The 23,963-nt window shown below is 42.2% G+C and overlaps 1 protein-coding gene across 1 annotated transcript in view; it reads left to right on the plus strand.

The window, feature by feature from the left end:
* LAMA1 (laminin subunit alpha 1) overlaps positions 1 to 23,963 on the plus strand; it is a 189,988-nt gene that overhangs the window by 122,724 nt on the left and 43,301 nt on the right. Inside the window, exons 35-46 of the mRNA XM_060200707.1 lie at positions 896 to 1,007; positions 3,184 to 3,346; positions 3,545 to 3,755; positions 4,607 to 4,723; positions 5,131 to 5,294; positions 7,525 to 7,660; positions 9,490 to 9,583; positions 12,052 to 12,168; positions 17,962 to 18,144; positions 18,763 to 18,917; positions 21,246 to 21,389; positions 23,364 to 23,497. Coding sequence (XP_060056690.1) covers positions 896 to 1,007; positions 3,184 to 3,346; positions 3,545 to 3,755; positions 4,607 to 4,723; positions 5,131 to 5,294; positions 7,525 to 7,660; positions 9,490 to 9,583; positions 12,052 to 12,168; positions 17,962 to 18,144; positions 18,763 to 18,917; positions 21,246 to 21,389; positions 23,364 to 23,497 — 1,730 coding nt within the window. The remainder of the gene's footprint in view (positions 1 to 895; positions 1,008 to 3,183; positions 3,347 to 3,544; positions 3,756 to 4,606; positions 4,724 to 5,130; positions 5,295 to 7,524; positions 7,661 to 9,489; positions 9,584 to 12,051; positions 12,169 to 17,961; positions 18,145 to 18,762; positions 18,918 to 21,245; positions 21,390 to 23,363; positions 23,498 to 23,963) is intronic.

Here is a 23,963-nt window from a genome sequence, read left to right on the forward strand (position 1 = left end):
CAGTTCATCATCACACCCACCACCAAAACTTTGTGTCCCCACTCTACCACCTCACGACAATAACCACCGTAGTTCTTAGAAAGTCTGAGAAACAGTATGTTTGTTTCTGGTTGGTTTTGGTTGTTTGTTTTGTTTTGTTTTTGCGATTTCATATATATATCTCAGCTTTATAGATTCCACATCTGAGTGAAGTCATCCAGGAGTTGTCTTCATCTCTTTACTTATTTTGCTAAGCACAATGCCCTCCAATTCCATCCATTTTGCACTATAGGAAACAGAATTGTGGTTTTCTATTGCAAAGTAGTATCCCATGGAGTAAATATCCCAGAATTTCTTTCGCCAGTTGCCTATCAGTGAACATTTAGGCTACTCCCACTCTACAGGGAAGAATGCAGCTGTGAACACAAGCGTGCATCTATCCCGTCAAAGCAGTGTTTGAATTAGGGAAAGCTCTCAGGGGAGGGGAAGGGATACGGAGGTCTAGTGATGGGAACTGTGTGGAGTTGTACCCCTCTTATCCTATGGTTTTTGTCAGTGTTTCCTTTTTATAAATGAAACTTTTTAAAAAAGAGTAGTATTGCTGGATCATAGGGCAATTATACTTTTATTTGTCGGAAGACTCTCCACACAGTCTTCCAGTAGAGCTGCTCCAGTCTGCATTCCCACCAGCACAGTAGCAGAGTTCCTTTTTCTCCACAACCTCTCCAACACCTGTCACTTCCTATCTTGTTAATATAGAGACCCTGTGATTTGCTAGCCAGTAATCTTGGCTTGCATGGCAGTGCTTGTCCTAATATTCCAGAGAACATTTCCTTTGCTTCTGAGATACAGACAGAACACCAAGATGAGCATATTATTAAAATCAAGCTCACCGTCGATTTTTATTTCCTGTCAGCTCACGAGAGTGTTCACCAGCAGCCAGCGTGTGACCAGAGAGACTGAAAAAGTCCTCAACAAGAGTCGAGATCTCGTGACGTTTGCCGAGACGCTGCAGAGAAACATTCAAGGTAGCATCATCAGCGTCTAGCTCTGGGAGTTTATGCTTAGTCAGAAGGAAATTTCCCATCCACTTTATTAGATCTCTGGATAGACATGGATGTCACACTGATATTCCCAGAGTCAAAGGACCAGAATATTTCATAACTGAAGGATAAACAACTAAAAGTTCCGGGCACCATAATCTTTCATTGAGGATTTTCTCTTTTTAAAAATGTATGTGTCCCTTTTCACGAAGTAGATAGGGTACCTTCCCATCTGGTTTGGATAGGTCAAATGACCACTCATAAAATGGAACACAGGGTACTGTATCGTGTTGCAGTTCAATGAACAAGAGAAAACGAAATGGAAGTTCATTACTCTCGGGTCCTGGAGGAAGCAGATGGTATGTATGGACAGACCACACAGAGGAGTCAACCACTGTACGGAGAAGAACTGCCACAGAATGACTAAGGACCTGGGCAAATGTCTTTACTGCAGATCCTTGATAGAATGTTTTGGGGTTTCCAAGCTAAAACTAAAGTAAAGGTCGATCCAAACTAAAAATACACATTTTAAACGAGTCTTAAAGACACCTTATTTAAAAGTACCGTGAAAGAAAAGCGTGAAAGAAAAGAAATTTGTGTGTGGGCGTGTGTGTGTGGGGGGGTGTATTGTATTGAACACAAGTGCTTTGAGGAAGTCGCGCCAGAGGCATTTTGCTGTCACTTTGTCACCTGTTATCTGAGGTATGTGCTTGCGTAAGGAACTAGCCTCAGTGCAAGTTCACTGCCAGCCATTTGGCAAAGTAAAATGAAGGGGCCAGAAGGTGGCACACCTGGTTGAGTGCTCACAGTACAGGCACAAGGACGTAGCTTCAAGCCCCTGGTCCCCACCTGCAGGGGGAAAGCTTCAACCAAGAGGTGAAGCAGAGCTGCAGGTGTCTCTCTGTCTATCTGTCTGTCTGTCTATCTATCTATCTATCTATCTTCCCCTCTCCTCTGTTTCTCGCTGTCTCTATCCAATAATAAATAAATAGAAAGTAAAATGAATGTGGAGGTAGCACTACCATGGAGTGGCTTAACTAAGTTCTCCAAATTTTCTTTACCCCCCCCCCCACCCCAGATTATGAGTAAATGGATTTGGGGCTCCATATGGTCCTACTGTCTAATTACAACACTAGAGTAATTGTGTCAGTATTCAGTTGGGATGCTCTCTGTTCTGATGTGGATTTTGAGAATGTCATTTTCAAGTGTTCTGGTTGCCAGAAAGAAAAAATTCTCGCATTTATTTTTTGTGCTATTGTGTAAGGGCCTAAAAAGCAAAGAATCTATTACAAATCAGACTGTATAGGGCAAAATAAAAGGAAATCATAAAAACAAATCCTGTGTTTGATTAAGAGAATAATGTCAATCATTGGTGATTTTTCCATGCAGTAGGCACTGAGCAGTTTGTCCCAGATGCAGGCTATCCTGTGGTGCCTGTGGTAGCCACAGTCCTGCACAGACAGGGCTTGTGGGCACTGGGAAAGAAAAACATTAAATGAACTAGTTGCTCCAAGTTCATGAGCATTTAGATGTGGAACACCCAGAGTGTGCTGGGATACATGGGTTGACATGGCCTGGAAGTTCACCCAGCTGCAGTGAATAGAGCAGGCCATACTGAAGAAGGTTCTGTATATTTTTCTCTCTCTCTTTTGTTTATTCATTTAATAATGATCAACAAGACCATAGGATAAGAGGGGTACATTCTACACAGTTCCTACCACCAGAGCTCCATGTCACATCCCCTCTATGGGAAGCTTCTATATAAGCCTATTCTTTATCCCTCTGGGAGCATGGACCCAAGATCATTATGGGGTACAGAAAGTGGGATTTCTGGCTTCTGTAATTGCCTCTCTGCTGGATGTGAGTGTTGGCAGGTGGATCCATACCCCCAGCCTGTTTCTATCTTTCCCTAGTGGGGCAGGTAGGGTTCCAGGACACATTGGGGAGGTCATCTGCCCAGGAAAGTCAGGTTGGTATCATGGTAGCATCTGCAACTTGGTGGCTGAAAAAGCATTAAGATATAAAGCAAAACAATTTGTTTAATGATTATGAACCTAAAGGCAAGAACATAGCAGATGAGAATTGGAAGTCTCCATTTGGGAAAAAGCTGGGAAGTCTATTTTAAGAGACTAATTAAATGACTGGTGCATTTTCTCCATAGAACTTATTGAAAAGGCAGCGACTCTAAATCAGACCTTAGATGAAGATTTCCAGCTACCCAGCTCTACTTTTCAGAATATGCAAAAGAACATTTCATCTCTGCTGGAAATGATACGGGACAGACATTTCCTGCAGTTACACCAAAAGGCCATGCTTGAACTGAAGTAAGTTACCAACTCTTACTTGTGACACAGCTTCTTAAAGGTAGGAGCTTGAACAGTAGAGGGAGGGCTCACATGGGAAAGGGGAGAGGGATAGTAGGGGCTGTGGGGGCAGGGGCTCTGAGACTTATAAATTCCTTCCCCCTCATTTCCATACCGTGTTAGTGCCCATTTAATGACAATTAAACCATCGTTTACCAGGGCTGCTGAAAACTTATTGTCACACGTCCAGAAAAATTATCAGAAGCCACAGGGAGAGCTGGCAGTATTGAAAGAAGCAGCCAGCAGCCTCCTTTCCAAATACAACGGCAGCCTGCAGACAATAGAAGAGGCCCTGAGAGGGACAGAGGAGAAGACCCAGGAGACCCGCCGCCTGCTCTTCACTGCCCGTGCCAATGCCCAGGCAGTCCATGTGAGTCTTTCTTTTCTTTTCTTTTCCTCCAGGGTTATTGCTGAGCTCGGTGCCTGCACCATGAATCCACCGCTCCTGGAGGCCATTTTTTTCCCCTTTTGTTGCCCTTGTTGTTGTAGCCTCGTTGTGGTTATTATTATTGCCATTGTTGATGTTGTTTGTTGTTGGATAGGACAGAGAGAAATGGAGAGAGGAAGGGAAGACAGAGGGGGTGAGAAAGACAGACACCTGCAGACCTGCTTCACCGCCCATGAAGTGACTCCCATGCAGGTGGGGAGTGGGGGGCTCGAACCGGGATCCTTAAGCCAGTCCTTGCGCTTTGCGCTACTTGCGCTTAACCCACTGCACCACCACACACATGAGTCTTTCTAAGCCCTGCCCTCTCCTGTGTACATAAGACTATTTATAGCATCTTTGAAAAAAAATGTTTTATTTATTTACTAATGAAAAAGATAGGAGGAGAGAGAGAGAGAAATAACCAGACATCACTCTAGTACATGTCCTGCTAGGGATTGAACTCGGGACATCGTACTTGAGGGTCCCATGCGTTATCCACTGTGCCACATCCCAGACCACTTTTTTTTTTCTTCTTTTTTTTAATCAGAGCACTGCTCAGCTCTGGCTGTGTTGGTGCCCGGGACTGAACCTGGGACTTTGGAGCCTCAGTCATAAGAGTCTCTTTGCATAACCATTATGCTGTCTACCCCCTATTTGTAGCACCTTAAAACTGAGTGGGAATATTAGCTTTAGGATGGATAATCAGGCCACGGACATTGGGAAACTGAGTTGCTTTCATGAAGTGTCCTGAAAGGTGTTTTTCTGTTGTTGTTTGTTGGTTTTTTCTGTTACAGGATAAAAATCTCTATGTTAAAGAAGAACAAAATTTGAGCTCAGTGTTCATTGCCAAAGGGAGAACATTGCTAGATGGCGCTACAACTCTTGCCAAGGCTGCACAAAGTGCTCTAGTAGTAAGTTCCAACTCAACACGGTCTCAGAGCATCTCCAGACACCTCATACATACACACGTATGATCAGATAGACACACATATAGTCCTTTTTTAAAAAAATTATCCTTATTATTAGAGACAGAGAAATAGAGAGAGTCAGGGAAGGTAGAGTGAGAGACCCCCACAGCCCCGCTTTAGAACTCAGGAAGCTTTCCCCCTGCAGGGGCTTGAACCCAGGTCCTTAAACTGGGACAGGTGAGATCACACCTTGTAGAAATTCTGATAGTTGTGATCTGGGGAACAAATGGGTGGGGGAGGGAAGCACAGGGATTCTGGTCACAGTGCTGAGTCACTCCTTGCATACTGTAGTGTGTGCGCCACCGCCTGGCCCCCAGACGTGTATCTCTAATACGCATCTCCCTGTGTAGCACTTGGAAAGTCATCGAGATGAGCTGCTCATGTGGGCTGCCAAGCTCAGGCTCCATGTAGATGAGCTGGTCATGCAGATGTCCAGGCGAAGGGCACTGGGCCTTGTCTACACAGTGGAGGATCATGCTGCAAGCCTCCAGGGACTAGCACGTGCTTTGGACAGGTGAGAGCACATCTGGCAGGAACTCTAAACATTGTCATCTGTGGAACAGAAGGAGAAACACACACACACACACACGCACGCACGTATTCTGGCCACCATGTTGGGTCACTCTTTTATCTGAAAATGATAACTCTTCTTTTATTCACATGGCGAAAATTATGTCTGATAAATTAGTTGAGTACAAGCATGAATGTTTGAAGGGGAAAGGAAAGCGCTGCTAGACAGGCATTAAAAGAAACATCTGCTATGATGTCAAGCTGTCAAGGCCTTATTGAATATTTACTGAATTCTGGGGCGGGGGGAGTGAAGGGCAGGGAATCTTCAGTTGTGTTGAAAGAATCAGGGTATTAATTTAGTTACATACCTTCTGCCGTTTGGAGTTTATGATTTTGCTATCTTTATGTGTGGATGGGGGTAATCTACATAGCACTGGAGTGTCCCACTTTCTGAACAATACTACATGATTTGCTACTCAGTGAAGTTCTATTCTGACTAGTCTAGAAGGAGATTTTATTTTATTCATTGTAACTTCTTGGATAGTAGAATGTTACATGTAGAAATTAGATTAAATATTAATATCCTATAAAATACAAGTGTATTTTATATGGTTTTTAATTTATTTATTAATGATAAAGATGACACTCGATTACTATTCTGGTATATGTGATGCTAGGAACTAGTCTTACGACCTCATTCTTGAGAGTTCAACACTTTATCCACTACACCGCCTCCCAGGGCTGCTATTTTATATATTTTAAAAGAAGAGTGTGTTTTATAATCTTCTTTTAAGAGAAGTCTAGATATTTACTAAACATGCCCTAAAATATGAAGTTCAAGTTTAGACCAGTAGCTCCCAAACTCCTCTGCATGTTAGAACAGCCTGAGCGATTTCAGACAGATCGATGCAGTTGACTTCTTATGCACTTCTTATGCACGTCTTACAGATTGTGGCTTAATTGATCTGGAATGTGACTTAAGTGTTGGATTTAAAACATTTTTTTTTCAAAATGGTCTAATGCATACGAGATGAGGGATCTAGTAGTTTAGGCCTTATCAGTGATTTACACAATATTGTGAATTTAGTTGATACATTTATTTCATTAGAGTTTATTATAAATTATAGGAGAGAAATACCTGGACACATTGAGAAATTTGTGTTTTTCTGTGTATTGGGTGTATTTTTTGTGGCAAGGGGAAATGAACCATCTTTTCAATTTGAAAAAAGCTGTCTGTAAAAATTTAAATCACACAATGAAAACAATGTTCCGTGATACAAGGGAGAATATTACATGAGTTGTCTGCAACATTGAACCCTGCTGACAAAAAATGCCATAGGAATCAATAATGGAAGATGAAATTAGCTTCTTGATTAGTTTTTCTCTTTTCATCATTTCCCAGTAAAGAAAAAAAAATCTGACTGCATACATGTCAATAAAAATTCATTACCCTGTAAGTAGTAGAGGCAATTTGGTACGATACACAAAGTTAAATAGTACTATTAAATCTTATTTATTAGTCACCAAATCTTGCCAATCAAACAGTAGCAAGTAATAGTGTTTGATGACTGGTTTGTGCTGGGAATCACACCATCTGATACCTGAGAGAGAGTCAAAAGAGACTACTCTGCAGGCAGAGACGTGCCAATTGTCACATTTCATTTTCAGGATAGAGAGCTAGATAAAATTGCACCCTTACCAGGTGGAAAGTTCATAAATGATTTATCCACTTGTAAAATGAAGTTCAGATGATTATTATCTAATCCTCCTCTCTAAGACCTGGAGTGAATTTCATCAAATTGGTGCGTAGCATTTGAGGAATACGATTGAGCTTCCTTCTATGTGCTTAGGCAAGCTTTTTTGAAAAGAATAAGTGCCTTGCAGGAAAGATTGTAGCCATGGTAATGATCCCCAGGTGCGTGCAGGAGGCTTGAACAGAGTTCCAAAATGTTGAAAGCATTTTTGCTTTAGGAGGTGATGAATGTCTCAAAGATGAGCAGTGGAAATGATCTTTTGTTGGGGGGGTGTGGGGGGCAAGTATTAGTTGGCACTACTTCTGAATGTGATCTTGATGATGACTCCAGTATTTAGAGTCAGAGGAGAACCGTATATGGTTGTTACTTTTTGGTAGTACTCTAATACAAAGAGAGAAACTAACAGACGTTTAAAACTAGAAGGGAAGTTCTGGTTAGTATATCATAGCATCAACATCTCTAAGGATGCCTATTCCTTAGTGACCTCAGAGACGTCAGACATGTGTCTCTGAATGCAACCAGTGCGACCCATGTCCACTCCAACATCCGGAGCCTGATTGAAGAATCAGAAGTATTAGCAAGAAATGCTCTCAGCACTTTGACCAAGGCAGACATGGTAAGAAACTTTTCATGGGCTTCCTTGCAAGCTTCACTTTCTGAAGCTCCCTGAAAGATGATCCCATAAAGGGGTTTGAGCAAAAAAAAAAAAAAAAAAAAAAAAATCCTAGTGGGCTTAAATTATGCTTTTTTTTTTTTTTTTGAGGGATGTGGTTGTGACTCACACCTCATGTGATATGAATTTTAATTTCCTAAGGTCATCACTGGGGCTCTGTGCCTGTACGATGAACCCAGTGCTCCTGGCAACCATTTTTTCTTTTCTTTCTTTTCTTCTTTTCTTTCTTCCTTTGTTCATTACTTCCTTCCTTCCATCCTTTCTCTCTCTCTTTATTTCTCTCCCTCTGTCTTCTTCTTTATTTTATTTCATAGGAAAAAGAGAAACTGAGAGGGGAGGAGGAAGAAAGAGACACTTGCAGCACTGCTTCCCTGCTCATAAGGCTTCCCCTTTGCAGGTGGCGACCTGAGGCTTAAAGCTGGGTCCTTGCACATGCTAATGTATGTGCTCAATGAAGACTGCCAGTGACTAGGCAGACCATAAGGGTGTCTTTTTTTGTTGTTGTTGTTTCCAGGGTTATCACTGGGGCTCTGTACCTGCATTGTAAATCCACCATTCCTGAAGGTCATTTCCCCCATTTTTTGTTGCTACTGCTGTTGTTGGATAGGGCAGAGAAAAATTAAGAGAAGATGGGAAGACAGAGAGGAGGAGAGAAAGACAGATACCTGCTGACCTCCTTCACCACTTGTGAAGCGACTCCCCCTGCAAGTGGGGAGCCGGGTACTCGAACCAGGATCCTTATGCCAGTCCTTGTGCTTTGTGCCATGTGTGCTTAACCTGTTGCGCTACTGCCCATAAGGATGTTTTTATAAAGACTGGGAACATGTGATTTAGAGAAGAGGAAACTGACAAATTTATATGCCAAAGAATTATAATGTTATTTTCTTGAAATATTTACATATTTTAAAAAATATTTTATTGATTGATTTTCCTTTTTTGTCGCCCTTGTTGTTTTTAGCATTGTTGTGGTTATTATTATTGTTGTTATTGATGTTGTTGTTGCCGGATAGGATAGAGAGAAATGGAGATAGGAGGGGAAGACAGAGAGGGGGAGAGAAAGATACCTGCAGACCTGCTTCACCACCTGTGAAGCGACTCTCCCGCAGGTGGGGAGCTGAGGGCTCAAACTGGGATCCTTACTCTGGTCCTTGAGCTTCATGCCATGTGCACTTAACCTGCTGTGCTACTGCCCAACCCCATATTTGCATATATTTATTCATGGTAGAAATATTGACTTAGTGGTTGGGTTTTTGTTATATATATATATGCCTCCGGGGTTATCACTGGAGCTTGATGCCTGCACCAAGAATCCACTGCTCCTTGAGGCTTTTTTCTCCCTTTTGTTGCCCTTTATTTCTTTTTTATCATTGTTGTTGTTATTGTTATTGTTGTTATTGCTGTTGTTGTTGGATAGGACAGAGAAATGGACAGAGGAGGGGAAGACAGAGAGGGAGAGAAAGACACCTGCAGACCTGCTTCACCACCTGTGAATCGACCCCCCTGGGATCTTTACACCAATCCTTGCCCTTGGCACCACGTGCGCTTAACCTGCTGCACTACCGCCTGACCCCCTTTCTTTCTATATTTTTAAATGATCACTGTGTTCTTTCTCTTTGGCTATAAACGAGGGCATACGTTAAACATAAGTGGGTCACCTAGTGAACTTCCTTGTTTGCAAGTGGACAGGAAGCCATCTGGACAATGCTGTCCTTCCATCTCCAGAGGGATTCCTTCCTGCCTGCTGGTCATTTTCAAAATTGTTCATTTTCCAGCTCTCAGAACCCCTTGTCTCTAATGTGAAAGCGACTCTCCAGCACAGTCTGAAACTTGTAAAAGAAGGCCACAGTCTGAGTAGGAAGCATCAAGGTGAGTTTCTACCTTAAAGCTATTTTGATCAGCAAGCAGTGAAAATATTGGCACAGCTCTGAATATCCTGCAAGAACATTGTTCTTTCCAAGAGCAATTGGAAGCTTGCCATTTCTTCTTCACAATAACATGGCAATTGGCAATGTCTCATTTCAAAGATTATTGTCTTGTTAACTGTTTTTTATTTTTAATCTTTATTTACTGAATAGACAGCCAGCAATCAATCCAGAGGGTAGGAGGAGATAGAGAGGGAGAGAAACAGAGACGCCTGCAGCCCTGTTTCACCACTTTCAAAGCTTTCCCCCTACAGGCGGGGACCAGGGGCTTGAACCCAAGCCCTTGAGCACTGTAACATGTGCGCTCAACCAGGTTGACTCTTACTGTAATGGGAAGTCCCCTGTGGTTCTGCGTCCTCGCTAGGGATTCTTCTCCACTCACAGCTGAAACTTCACAGTGCTTGTAGGATCATCTTTCCCTCCAGGTGTTGTCTAGCCACCCTTCACTATGTCACGGTTTCCTGGAGGGTTGTATGATTTGATACTTTGACGCCTCTTTTTTTTTTCAAGGAACATAGAACTGTGATCTTTTCTCATAAAATCATCGTTGAATTACATCATGTTCTTAACATAAACTTGTCCATTTTTCAAAAATTAGCTCTAACAGTTTCATCTTTCTTCCTTCCTTTCTTTCTTTCTTTCTTTCTTTCTTTCTTTCTTTCTTTCTTTCTCTCTTGCCTCTAGTGTTATCACTGGGGCTCAGTGCGGGCACTGCTTCTGGAGGCCATTTTTTCCATTTTGTTGCCCTTGTTGTTTTATGGTGGTTGTAGTTATTATTGTTGTAGTTATTGATGTTGTTGTTGTTGGATAGGACAGAGAGAGATGGAAAGAGATGGGGAAGACAGAGAGGGAGAGAGAAAGACACCTGCAGACCTGCTTCACCGCCTGTGAAGCGACCCCGCCCCCTGCAGGTGGGGAGCCGGGGGCTTGAACCGGGATCCTTACGCTGGTCACTGTGCTTTGCGCCATGTGCGCTTAACCCGCTGTGCTATGGCTTGGCCTCTCAGTTTCATTTTTCTAAATGTCTCAGTCAACAATCCTTTGGCGGCGTTAAGAGTGATCCAGCAAGTAGAACACAGGATGGCAGCAGGGACCTGTTGGGGCCGGCTGGTGACACACCTGGTTGAGCACACATGTCACAGTGCACAAGGGCCCAGGTTCAAGCGCCTCATCCCCACCTGCAGGGGGAAAGCTTTGCAATTAGTGAAGCAGGGCTGCAGGTGGCTCTCTGTCTCTCTGTATCTCTCCCTCCTCTCCCCCCTCTCAATTTCTGGCTGTCTCTATCCAGTACATAAATAGAGATAATAAGAAACTGTCTAGGCATACAAATTTCATAAGATACAGTATATTTTCCACTTGGACATATTCTAGCATATCAAAATTATCCAGTCTATAAAGGTAGTAGTATTACCAGTAAGGCATTGTACTACTGCAGCCTGGAGCAAATTTGAATTTGTTAGATTCTATTTCTCTGTGAGTGGCACAACTTAGAATTTACGTTGTCATTTCACAGTATAGAAAGTGAATCATAAAACTGAATCATAAAACTTGAACACAAACTCTAGCTTCAGTGTTTATGGGGTGTGACTTTAATTTACACAACTAAAGGTGTTTCATGAGCCATGAAATAGTACATTTTCTGGCATTTAAATCCCAAGCAGAAGGGTCATGTTCATCTAGGATTTCATAACTAATTTATTTTTAACCATGTGCTCACTTATAATTGTGTATTATAAATGCAATTGTTAAAAATTCAAGTCTTGATTCAACGGTTTTGATCAAATCGAAGGAAGTTGGGCTGAGTGCCTCTTAGTGACAGGGAGAAGGAGGAGTTGTCTTGGCTGGGAGAGCTGAGAGAAGGGCCGGGTGGTGGCGCACCTGACTGAGCGCACATGTCACAGCACTCAAAGACCTGGGTTCAAGCTCCGGGTTCCCACCTGCAGGGGAGAATGTTTAGCAGCCAGTGAAGCAGGGCAGCAGGTGTTTCTCTGTCTCTCTTCCTCTCTATCACCCCATTCCCTCTTGATTTCTGGCTGGCTGTATCCAGTAAATAAGATATTAAAAAATAAGATGATAAAAAAAGAAAGAGAAAGAAAGAGAGAGGAAGGAAGCTAACTGATAGGAGACTTTGGAAAAGATTCCCAAGCAGGAGCCCACATTGGGGGTTATATGCCCACAGGAGAAAGACAGCCAAAATGTGGTTAGTGAGCTTGATTAACACCTAGGAAATATTAAGATAGTAGGCAAATTAGAAAAATAAAGTGATCAAGCAAGTCATAGTGGAAACCCGTTCGGGAGAGTCTCTGTACGAAGCTGTTCTGTAGATGGGTCAAGAGTAATGAAGGAAACTGCTGCCTAGGCGACTTTTGAGTAGGCCGACCTAAAGACGAACACTTTCTGCCTTTTAAATAGGCGTCACATTGGAACTGAGCAGAATGAAAGAGACGGCCAAAAGGTTTCAAGAGAATGCTGGTCAAATCACGAAGCAGACGGAGGAATCACTCCTGAGACTCAGAGCCATTCCTGACGGTAAGTGGGAAGGAGGTCCTTGCTTCCATTAGCGCCTTTTCACGTGGAAGTCATTACAGCTGAGCCGCGGGAGACCCTTCTTTAAAATGAGACCGAGACCAATGGAGTTTCTATTTTCAGAGAAATATGATTTACAAGTGAAGATCACTATTTATTTTATTTTTCTTGTTTATTATTTACATAGAGACAAAGAAGCAAGGAGACAGTGAAGAGACTACAGCACTGACGCTCCCTGTGTAGCAGTGAGCACTGTGCTGGGACCTGAGTCACACACATGGCCAAGCAACACCCCTTAAAGATTGCTACTTTTAAACAACTTCAGAACACCTGCACTGAAATATTAGAATGACATCCTCAGAAACAGAAGTCTTCAGGGCTCTATGCTACAAGTTTAATTCCACGGTCTCGACACATCTCTTATATGAAAGAAAGACGAGTTATTTAGAAAGTAGTTAACAAGGCACTAGACTGCTCCTGCTTTTAGTAAAAAGACTGAATTAGAGAATTCTAGTTTTTAACGTTCCTTTATGAGGCAATAAAACATTCTAAAATAGACTCGTGGATCACTTTAATATTGATGTTTTGGAAATTCAGCATTCATTCAAATTGTAAATAGTTTTTTTTTTCCAAAGCCTAGACATTTTGCGTGAGTGACTTTACCATAAAGAGCTGAGTCATCTTTTTTTTAATCTTTATTTTATTTACTGGATAGAGACAGCCAGAAATCAAGAGGGAAGGGGTGCTAGAGAAAGAGAAACACCTGAAACATTGCTTCACCACTTGCAAAGCATTCCCCCTGCAAGTGGGGACTGGGGGTTCTAACCTGGGTCTTTGTGCACTGTAACATGTGTGCTCAACCAGGTTTACCACCACCTAGTCCCAAGGGCTGAGTCTTTATTCAAATTATGAGAGAGAGAGAGAGAGAGAGTCTTCAACATTGAGCTTCCTCTCTCGCCAGTGCTGTGGCATTATGGCAGTGATGTTATCGCACTGGTTCAGGGTGAGTTTTTAATAATGTAATAGAAATAAATTATGCAGCATTTACATTCTAACTTTTTTCTTCTTAACAGATATGGTTTTAAAGACTTCTTATTTCCAAGCCAATTCAAACTTGCAGAAAAGTGATCAAGAGTAAACATACGACTTGCATACTCTTTGCTAATATAAATATTTATCCAATTGGAAATTAAACATTTTAAAAAATGAAAACTAGTACCTTTAAAAAAAATGAACTTTTCACGTCTGAGGTATTGAATTTGATTCCAGCATCGAATATGCTAGAGTGATGCTCTGATTCTCTCCCCCACCTCCACATGGTGTTAATAAATAAGACCTATAAACAAAAGGGAAAGTAATGACGTAGGCCAGGAGGTATCATAGTGGTGGAACTCTGGACTTGCAGTCATGAGGTTGCAGGTTCCATCCCCAACATGACACTCATGCCAGAAAGATGATCTCGCTCTCTGAATGAAGCAAACCTTACAAAAATGAGATGAGCATGTCTTTTAAAACTCATTACTGAGATTTTCGAGAATAAGTAAATTCCAATTTATCTGTTGTGACCACTGAGTCTTTCTAATGCTGTTTTATTTAAAAACAAGTAAACAGTGACAACAAAAGGAACCAGGCAGTTAGGCACACACGTTACAGTGTGTAAGGACCCAGGTTCAAGACCACTCGGCTCAAGGGTTCCTTTCTGCAGGGCGGGTGGGAGGGGAAGCTTCATGACCAGTGAAATAGTACTGCCCATGTCACTTTTTCTCTCTTCCTCTCTATTTCCCCTTCCCTCTCAATTTCTTTCTGCGTCTGCCAAAGAGAGAGCACAAGAGAGAAAGAAGTGAGAGAAAGAGAGAGATACTTATGGTAAAGACGACTTACCTCTAGTCTAGTGCATCTATCTCAAGGAACAGAGTTTTCTTTTTTTCTTTTTAAATATTTATATATTTATTTATTCCCTTTTGTTGCCCCTGTTTTATTGTTGCAGTTATTGTTGATGTCATTGTTGTTGGATAAGACAGAGAGAAATAGAGAGAGGCAAAGAGGGGGAGAGAAAGATAGACACTTGCAGACCTGCTTCACCGCTTGTGAAGTGACTCCCCTGCAGGTGGGGAACAAAATTTTCTTATCCAGATTTATTATTTGAATAATGAAATTAGTAAAGGAGTGGTAGGAAAGGAACCAACTGGAAGTATAGCACGAAGAAAATAGATCTACAGGTAGAGCCTTGAACTTGCATGCCTAAGGTTCCTAGCTTGATGCACAACACAGGGCTGGAGTGATGCTCTGACTCGATGTTCTCTGTTCCATGAAAAACTCACTCATAATACAAATATTCTTGCCTTTTATTTTTTTATTGGGAGGTTAATGGTTTACGGTACGGTTGTCGGCCTATGCAACAGTTTCTCATCTTACCAAGAGAAGTGTCTGCAAAACACTCTCATCTCCAAAATAGGCCCGTTATTGTGTACCAGGACATGAGAGCCCCACCCCCACCTCACTCCGCTCCTCTCTCTGCCCTCCTTCCCCAGAGTCCTTTGCTTTGCTGCAATACAGCAAGCCAGTCCAAGTTCTGTTTTGGGTTTCCCCTGTCTGTTCCTGTTTCTCAGCTTCTGTCCATGAGTGAGATCATCCCATACTCATCTTTCTCTTTCTGGCTGATCTCACTTCACATGATTTAGTCAAGCTCCATCCAAGATAAGGTGAAGAAGGTGACTTCATCATTCTTCATAGCTGAGTAGTTGTGTATATCTACCAAAACTTTTTTAGCCACTCATCTATTGTTGGACTTCTAAGTGGCTTCCAGATTTGGGCTATTACAAATTGTCCTGCTGATACATTCCCAGGAGAAGAGTTTTGGGTCATAGTGTAGGTTTATTTCTAGTCTTCTGAGAGTTCTCTAGACTGCTCTCCACAGGGGCTGGATACATTGACATTCCCAGCAGCAGTGCAGGAGGGTTCCTTTGACCCCTGCAGCCTCTCCAGCATTTGTTCTTACTGTCCATTCTAATGTATGACATTCTCACAGGAGTGAAATGGTATCTCACTTATTTGCCTTTATTTGCATTTCTCTGATAGTAACTTTTGAGTATTTTTCCATATGTCTATTGGCTCTTTAGATCTCTTCTTTGGTGAATATTCTGTTCCTGTCCTCTCCTCACTTTTGGATGGATTTTTGTTTGCTAGGTTTCTTTTAATATTTATTTATTTAGTTTCCCTTTTGTTGCCCTTGTTGTTTTTCATTGTTGTTGTAGTTATTGTTGTTGTTATTGATGTTGTTGTTAGATAGGACAGAGAGAAATGGAGAGAGGAGGGGAAGACAGAGGGGGAGAGAAAGACAGACACTTGCAGACCTGCTCCACCGCCTGTGCAGTGACTCCCCTGCAGGTGGGGAGCTGGGGGTTCAAACCGGATCCTTATGCTGGTCCTTGAGCTTTGCACCATGTGTGCTTAACCCACTATGCTACCACCCAACTCCCTGTTGGCTAGGTTTTGATGTTTGTTTTGTTTTGTTTTTTGCTGAGTTTGGTGAGATCTTGGTACATTTTTTTTTCTTAATAATTGTAATCTTTATTTACTTATAATTGGACAGAGACAGAGAGAAATAGGGAGATAGAGAGACACCTACAAGCCCTGCTTCACTACTCGTGAGGCTTTCCCCCTGCAGGTGTGGACCAGGGGCTTGAACCTGGGTCCTTGTGCATTCACTGTAATTGTGCACTTAACCAGGTGCACCACCGCCTGACCCCACATTTTGGTTCTTAACCTTTTGTCTGATGTATGACATAAAAAGATCTTCTCCCATTCTGTAAGGCTTCTCTTTGAGTGATGGTTTACTTTGCTGTGCAGAAGCTTATCAGTTTGATGCAGTCCCATTGGTTTGTTTTTGTTTTAGTCTTCCTTGAAATTGGATTTATATCGAAAGGATGACAGAGGACCTAGTGGGGGTTGTATTGTTATGTGGAAAACTGAGAAGTGTTATGCATGTACAAACTATTGTATTCACTGTCAGATGCAAAACATTAATCCCCCAATAAAGACACACACACACAAAAAAAAGAAATTGGATTTGTATCATTGAAGGCACCTGTAGAACTTAGATTGAAAAGAGTTCTGACAAAATTTTCCTCTAAATCGTTGATGGTTTCTGGCTTAGCATCCAAAAACCTTGATTCATTTGGAGTTTGCTTTTGTACATGTTGAGATTAAGTGGTTCGTTTTCATTCTTCTGCGTGTTTTGACCTAATTTTCCCAATACCATTTATTGAAGAGACTCTCCTTTCTTCATTTAATAATTTGGATCCTCTTGTCAAAAATTAGATGTCCATAAGTGTGGGGGCTTACTTCTGGGCTCTCAGTTTTGTTCCGTTGGTCACTGCTTATTTTTGTCCCACTACCAGGCAGTTTTGGTTACAGTGGCCTTAGAACACACCTGGAGATCTGAAAGCATGCTGACTACCCATCATGTTCTCTTTTTCTCAAGATTGCTTTGGTGATCCTAGGTACTTTCTGGTTCCAGATAAACTTTTGTAGCTTTTGTTCTATTCTCTTAAGGAAATTTGATGGGACCTTGAAGGGGATTCATTAAATCTGTATATGGTTTTTGGCAGAATAGTCATTTTGATGATAGTAGTTTTTCCTATCCTTGAATATGGGTTGACTTTCCACTTCTTTGTATCCTTTTCTGTTTCCTGGAATAGTGATTTATAAATGCCAGTAGACAAGTCTTTCACGTCTTTTGTTAGGCTTACTTCTAGATATTGGATTGGTTTTGCTGTTATAGTAAATGGGATGAATTTCTTCATCTTCTGACTTAGTGTTTATGTAGAGGTTACTGATTTTTTTATTAGCAATTTAATAATGATCAGCAAAACTGTGGGATAAGAGGGGTACAATTCCACACAATCCCCACCACTAGAGTTCCGTATCCCATTCCCTCCACTGGAAGCTTCTCTACTCTTCATCCTTCTGAGAATATGGACTGGAGATCGTTATGGGGTGCAAAAGGTGGGAGAGGTTACTGATTTTTTATATTAATTTCATAACCTGCCACCTTACTAAACTGGTTAATAATTCCTAGGAGCTTTCTGCTGGATTCTCTAGTATTTTCCATGTATACTGTATTGTATTACCTGCAAACGGTGACACTTTGACATCTCCCTTCCTATCTGTACCCCTTTAATTCTTTTCTTTTGACTAACTGCTACCACCAGGGCTTCCAACACTATGTTGAATAGTAACAGCTACACTGGGTAGCCTTTACTGGTACCTAATCTAAGTGGAAATGCTTAAATAAATAGTTTTTAAGTTTACTCGACTGACATATAAGATACTAAGTACATGGTGATTAGCAGAGCTTTTATGGTTCTATGTATTAAAATTATATCCATACAGAGGCTGCTACCAAAAAAATTCACTCTTGTCTAAGTGAGAACCTATAAGCTCCCTTAATCTTGATGTTAAAAACAAAGAAGCAGTGGTTCTGGAGGTGGTGTAGTGGATAAAGTATTGAACTCTCAAGCGTGAAGTCCTGAGTATGATCCCTGGCAGCACATGTACCAGAGTGATCTCTGTTTTGTTTCGTTTTTCCTCTCTGTCCTCCTATCTTTCTCACTAATATATAAATAACTAAAATCTTAAAAACAAGCAAAAGAAGCCCCATGTTGTGTTCAACAGCCTACAAATATATCAATACAACAACAAGAAATGATGTAACACATCTCTCGGTACAATTACATTTGTTGTGCTTTTATGGTTTTTCTCAAGAAGTCATACTTTCATATGCATTGATTCCAGGTGTTACAAACAGAAAAATCAGAAGCAGAGAGCTGGCCACGTCAGCAAACCAGAGTGCTGTGAGCACACTCAAAACAGTTGTGGGACTGAGCCAGAAGCTGTTGAATACATCAACTGACCTGCATGCAGTTAATTCTACCTTACAAAAAACAAACCTTCTTCTACAGGACTCCTCAATAACTAGTATGTCATATACTGTCTTCCCACTAGGATGGTTGGCATCATGCAATGTTGAGCTTTTCAAGAGTAGGATGATGTCATGTGGACAGATAGCATCATTAAAAATGTAAATGTCTAACATCTGGACAGGCATTTATTAACAGAAGCGCCTTGAGTAACACACGTTGCTAGTGTGGTTTTTTTTTTTTTAATTCCTTTTTGTTGCCCTTGTTTTATTGTTGTAGTTATTATTGTTGTTATTGATGTTGTTTTTGTTGGACAGGACAGAGAGAAATGGAGAGAGGAGGGGAAGACAGAGAGAGAGGGGAGAGAAAGACAGACACCTGCAGACCTGCTTCACCGCTTGTGAAGCGACTCCCCTGAAGGTGGGGAGCCGGAGGCTCAAACAAGGATCCTCACGCTGGTCCTTGCACTTTGCGCCACCTGCGCTTAATCCATTGTACTACCACCCAGCTCCCCGCTAGCAAGTTTTTAATTTATTTGCTAAAATTTCTAGAATTTAATTACGACTGTATGTTAACTTTGTCCAGATGATGAGCAAAACGAACAATCAATTTACTTTTGTCTCCTCCTACCACCTCCAACCCTTCTGCCACCTCTCATCTTCTTATACTTTGTTAGCTCTGTTAGCTGGAAGAAGAATCAAAGATGCAGAAACACAAGCCAACCTGTTATTTGATCGATTGAAACCCTTGAAGATATTAGAAGAGAGTCTAAGCAGAAACCTATCTGAAATCAAACTGCTGATCAGCCAGGCCCGGAAACAAGCAGCTTCTGTAAGTTGGGGTCCTGCAGTCTCAGTAATACCCAGAACTCCTATAGTAGGTTCTAGGCAACTTTGGGTCCTTGCAGATTCCTTAGAAGTAGCCTTTGGTCACACCTGTTTGCCTAGAAGACTGAGCCAGCTTTCCATAGTTCCAGATTCTTCATTCCTTTACTGTAAGTCTGTTTAAAGACTTGCCTCTTTTGTATTTTATATCTTAAGTATATTTAACTACCTTTCCTTTGGTTTCTGCTTTTATTTAGCATGTTATGAAATTTTAGCAAGAAGACCTCTATGTCCTTATGGGCATTTCCAATTATAAACAAGAGTTATAGATTCATGACTACTATCTAGATGGTGCTGGACACATTAATTGTAATTGTTTAACATCTAACTTTCATCGGTTGCATAAGGTCTTTTTTCAGTATTCACCAATTTTGCTTTTTTTCATTTTTAAAAAGTTATCTTTATTATTATGTATGATTTATTATTTTTAAGTATTCTTTATTAGTAAGTTATTTTCATTTATTTATTTATATTTATTTTCCCCTTTTGTTGCCCTTGTTGTTTTTTATTGTTGTTGTTGTTATTGAAGTTGTCCTTGTTAGAACAGAGAGAAATGGAGAGAGGAGGGGAAGACAGAGAGGGGGAGAGAAAGACAGACACCTGCAGACCTGCTTCACCGCTTGTGAAGCAACTCCCCTGCAGGTGGGGAGCCGGGGGCTCGAACCAGGATCCTTAAGCCGGTCCTTGCGCTTTGCGCCACGTGAGCTTAACCTGCTGCGCTACCACCCGACTTCCCTGTTTTTTTCATTTTTTAAAATGTGGTTCTAGGGGACCAACTCAAGGTCTTACTTTTTCACGCCATTCCCGGTGACCGTCTTGACCCAGATTTTCTTTTAGAAGCAGGAGAAGAGATAACACCGAAACACCAGTCCACCATCCGGGCAGTCCCACCCCTTTTTGTCTTTGGCGCTGTTGTGTGGTGCCAGGGGTAGGAGCCAGGCCTCGCCCATGGAAGGCAAACATCCCACCTTCTGAGTCACCTCCCAGATCCTATCAATTTAGTGTCAGTAGTCTGTGTGGACTTGAGAACATTCTGGCAGTGTGAGCCACATTCTCTAAGAGTCTAAGGAAAAAGAAAAAAAGACTGCAAACTCACCGCATTAAATTCATCACATCCTTAGCATCCAGGGCAGGTCAGACTGTAGAAAACATTTTATAACCATTTGTAGCACATAACATTACTTTTGTGCTAAAGGGGAGGAGACGTTCTAGGAAATGATTTTCATGTTCTAGGGAATCTAGAAAGAACTAATGTGACCTCCATCCTAATGTTTCTGTCTGGAGCCTCCTAGTCAAAGACAAGGAGTTCCGGTGACTTCTAACCTTCTAGCCTCTGACCTCACTGTTGAAAATGGGCTGTAGCTTGACATAAGCTCTGGCTTCCATCTGTTGTGCCTACAGTCATGGAGAAGTGTCTGTTCAGCAGGTGACTGGCTCCAAATGCCGTGCTAACACAGCTTCTCCTTGTTAAGGTTCATGCAAGGCATGTGCGCAAAGGGTTTATGATCAGAGAAATAGAGAGAGTGCAGTGAGGGACCGGGTGGTGGCGCACCTGGTTGGGCGCACATGTCACAGTGCACAAGGACCCGGGTTTGAGCTCTCGGTCCCCACCTGTAGGGGGAAAACTTTGTAAGTGGTACAGCAGGGCTTTGGGTATGTCTCTGTCTGTCTCTCTGTCTCTCTACCTCTCCCTCTCTATCAGTTGCTGGCTTTTTCTACCCAATAACAAATAAAGATAACACCAAAAATTTTTTTAATTTAGAAAAGAATGCATATTGTTTTTATAAATACGTGCTGAAAGAATAAATCACATCTCCATTTATTCAACAGATGACTGTCATTTGTGTAAATGGTAACAGGTATAAAAGATTCCCAGGTTTTTTGGATAAGCTTCTTGTTTTAAGGGAATTTTTTTTTTCAAAGAGTTTCTGACTTAAAATACTCTCATTGAAACCCTGGGCTAGTAGCATAACAGGTATGCAACAGACTTTCATTCCTGAGACTCAGAGGTCCTGGGTACAATCCCCACTACCGCCATAAGCCAGAGCTGAGCAGGGATCTGGTTAGAAAAAAAAAAGCCATAAAACTAACTTTTCTATATTCATATATTTTATGAAACAAAATCCACGTTATAGAAGACAAAGCATTGTGTGTTATCTAGCGAGGAAGCCCGGTCACCAGTGAAAATCCACTCCAGAATAGGACTTCTGGACTGCTGGCATGCTGCCCATGCGTGCCACTAAATGACTTTGACATTTCCTTTTTTGCTTTACAGATAAAAGTGGCTGTGTCTGCAGACAGAGACTGTATCCGGGCCTACCGGCCTCAGATCTCTCCCACTAACTATAACACCCTAACACTAAATGTTAAGACAAGTGAACCTGATAACCTTCTTTTCTACCTTGGAAGCAGTACCAGTGTGAGTATGAACCTACACAAATGTCTTCTGACGATGAGACTTTTAAAAAAAATTTTATTTTCCCTTTTGTTGCCCTTATTGTTTTTATTGTTGTTGTAGTTGTTATTGTTGCCATCGTTGTTAAACAGGATAGAGAGAAATGGAGAGAGGAGGGGAAGACAGAGTGGAGGAGAGAAAGATAGACACCTGCAGACCTGCTTCACCGCCTGTGAAGCGACTCCCCTGCAGGTGGGGAGCTGGGGGCTCGAACCGGGATCCTTACGAGGGTCCTTGCGCTTCGCGCCACGTGCGCTTAACCCGCTGCGCTACCGCCCGACTCCTCACGATGAGACTTTTTTGAGGGAAAAATAAATAGGGCCTTGGAGAAATCTTCTAAGGGAACTTATTATTATTATTATTATTATTACTGTTAAATTAAAAAGAAACTCCTGAACTGAATGCCAGTGAGAAAGAAAAGAGGCATTTTGCAAGGTGCCACCCTTTGTCCATCCTAATTTGCAAGCTGTAACAGGAGAACTTTTCTTACTGCTTTTTGCGTTGGGTACGTAAAGTCGATCTCGGTGGTTGTTACCAGTGGTGGAGGGACGCATCCAAACAGGCGGTTGGGTCATCAAGCTTTCCTCTGGTTCTTCCATTTGTCAAGATTCCAGGGGCTCCCAGCCTCTGAGTTCACTAAGGAGCACCCTTGATATCCCTGGCTCTGTCATTGGGAGTGCATTGAGGTAGAAGATATTAAGCAAAAGTGTTATCTGAAATATCTTCTGAGAAAGTAAGGTGCAGGGGGCAGGGGGAGGCGGAGGGGGGGTGGTGGTGGCATAGCTAGTAAAGTGCATAGGTTACTGTGTTCAAGGACCCACGGCCAGGTCTCCAGCCCCCATCTGCAGGGGAGGAGCTGCAGGAGCAGTGGTGCAGGCTGCAAGTCTCTCTCTCTTGCCCCCCTCCCTCTCCCTCTGTGTCTCCCTCTGTGTCTCCCTCTGTCTCTCCCCATCCTCTCCCTCTCCCCCTTCCTCTCTCTCTTCCTCTCCCTCTCCCCCCCTCTCTCTCCCTCTCTCTCTCTCCTGCTCTCTTCCCCTATTTCTTTCTGTCTCTGTCATCATCATCATCATCATCATCATCATCATCATCATCATACTAAAGCAGAAAGAAAGTGAGATGCAAAGCACAAGTAAGCCCATGATGAAAGGGCCTGACCCCTAGGGTTGCGGATTTCACACGCACTTGTGAAAAGGCCTTCTCAGCTCGGGAGACAAGTAAAGCTTGTCCCCTTAATCTCCCCCGTCACTGGGGGTCACCCCTGTGGGTTTTCCTGGGGAACCGTTGCGGGAGGTGTTATCAAGAGTCCTAGTGGATAAGGGTAACAGAGTACTGTTGTCCAGTAGTGGCCAATGTGCCCACTACTCCAGCTCATGAGGAAAAATGATAGTTTTTGTGGGGGGGTTGATGTTTTATTAAGAGTAGAGGACCCTCAAGAGACACACCTAGTTGAGTGGACACGTTAGCATGTACAAGGATGCAGGTTCAAGCCCCCGGGTCCCCATCAGCAAGGGGAAAGCTTCACAAGCTGTGAAGTAGTTCTGCACGGGCCTTTCTCCTGAACTGAACTCTCAGCTTCTCACGGCTATAGATAAATGTATTCAGAAGTGGTTGGGTGGTGGCACACCTGGTTGAACATGCATGTTACAATGCATAAGGACCCGCGTTTGAGCCCCCAGTCCCCACCTGCGGGGGAAAGCTTCGTGAGTGGTGAAGCAGGGCTCCAGGTATCTCTCTATCTCTTTCCCTATCTTCATCTTCCCTCTCAATTTCTGTCTCTACCCAATAAATAAATAGAGGTGATAAAATTTTAAAAATAAATAAATAAATGTTTCCAGAAAAAAAAAAAGAACATGTAAAAACTCGTTCTTCAAAGTGTCCTGGTAGTTGTGTAAGAACTCGGGCATATAAATGAATCCCAACTTATTGTCTGTACCGTAGCCCGACTTCATGGCAGTGGAAATGCGACAAGGGCACGTGGCCTTCCTCTGGGACCTGGGCTCTGGGTCTGCACGCTTGGAATTCACAGACTTCCCGATTGACGACGACAGATGGCACAGTATTTACATAACCAGGTAGTCGAGAACATTCTCTCTCAGTGTCTTTTTGACTTGTTTCTTGCAAGTAATTTCATGTTTGCAGTGTTCGATAAAAGTCTTAGGCACATCTTGGAAATCAGATCGTCATAAATAGTGTTTGACTTGTGTTTACCACTGAAAAATGTTTCCTCTTATTTCCAAAGAAACAAGCTTTGTCACCAGACACAGCAGTTATGCAAAGATCAAAGTTGACAATCTGTGTTCCCTTGAGAATGTTAGGTCTAAATGCAGTACAAGCAGCTCAGTGAGATGTTAGGTTCTCCGTAATGAGTGAGAGTAAAATGCCGTGTGGTGGGCCTTCCACACTACTGGCGCACATGTGCAAATCCTACAACTGTATGTGAGTCGTAGAAGAGAGAGACCAAGGCATGAGTGGAGAACATACACTGAAAATTCAAAATGCAAACATTCTTCGTCTGACAGCATCTCTGTAGAGACAACT

This window comes from Erinaceus europaeus, chromosome 10, assembly GCF_950295315.1.
Source record: "Erinaceus europaeus chromosome 10, mEriEur2.1, whole genome shotgun sequence".
Classification (NCBI taxonomy): domain Eukaryota; kingdom Metazoa; phylum Chordata; class Mammalia; order Eulipotyphla; family Erinaceidae; genus Erinaceus; species Erinaceus europaeus.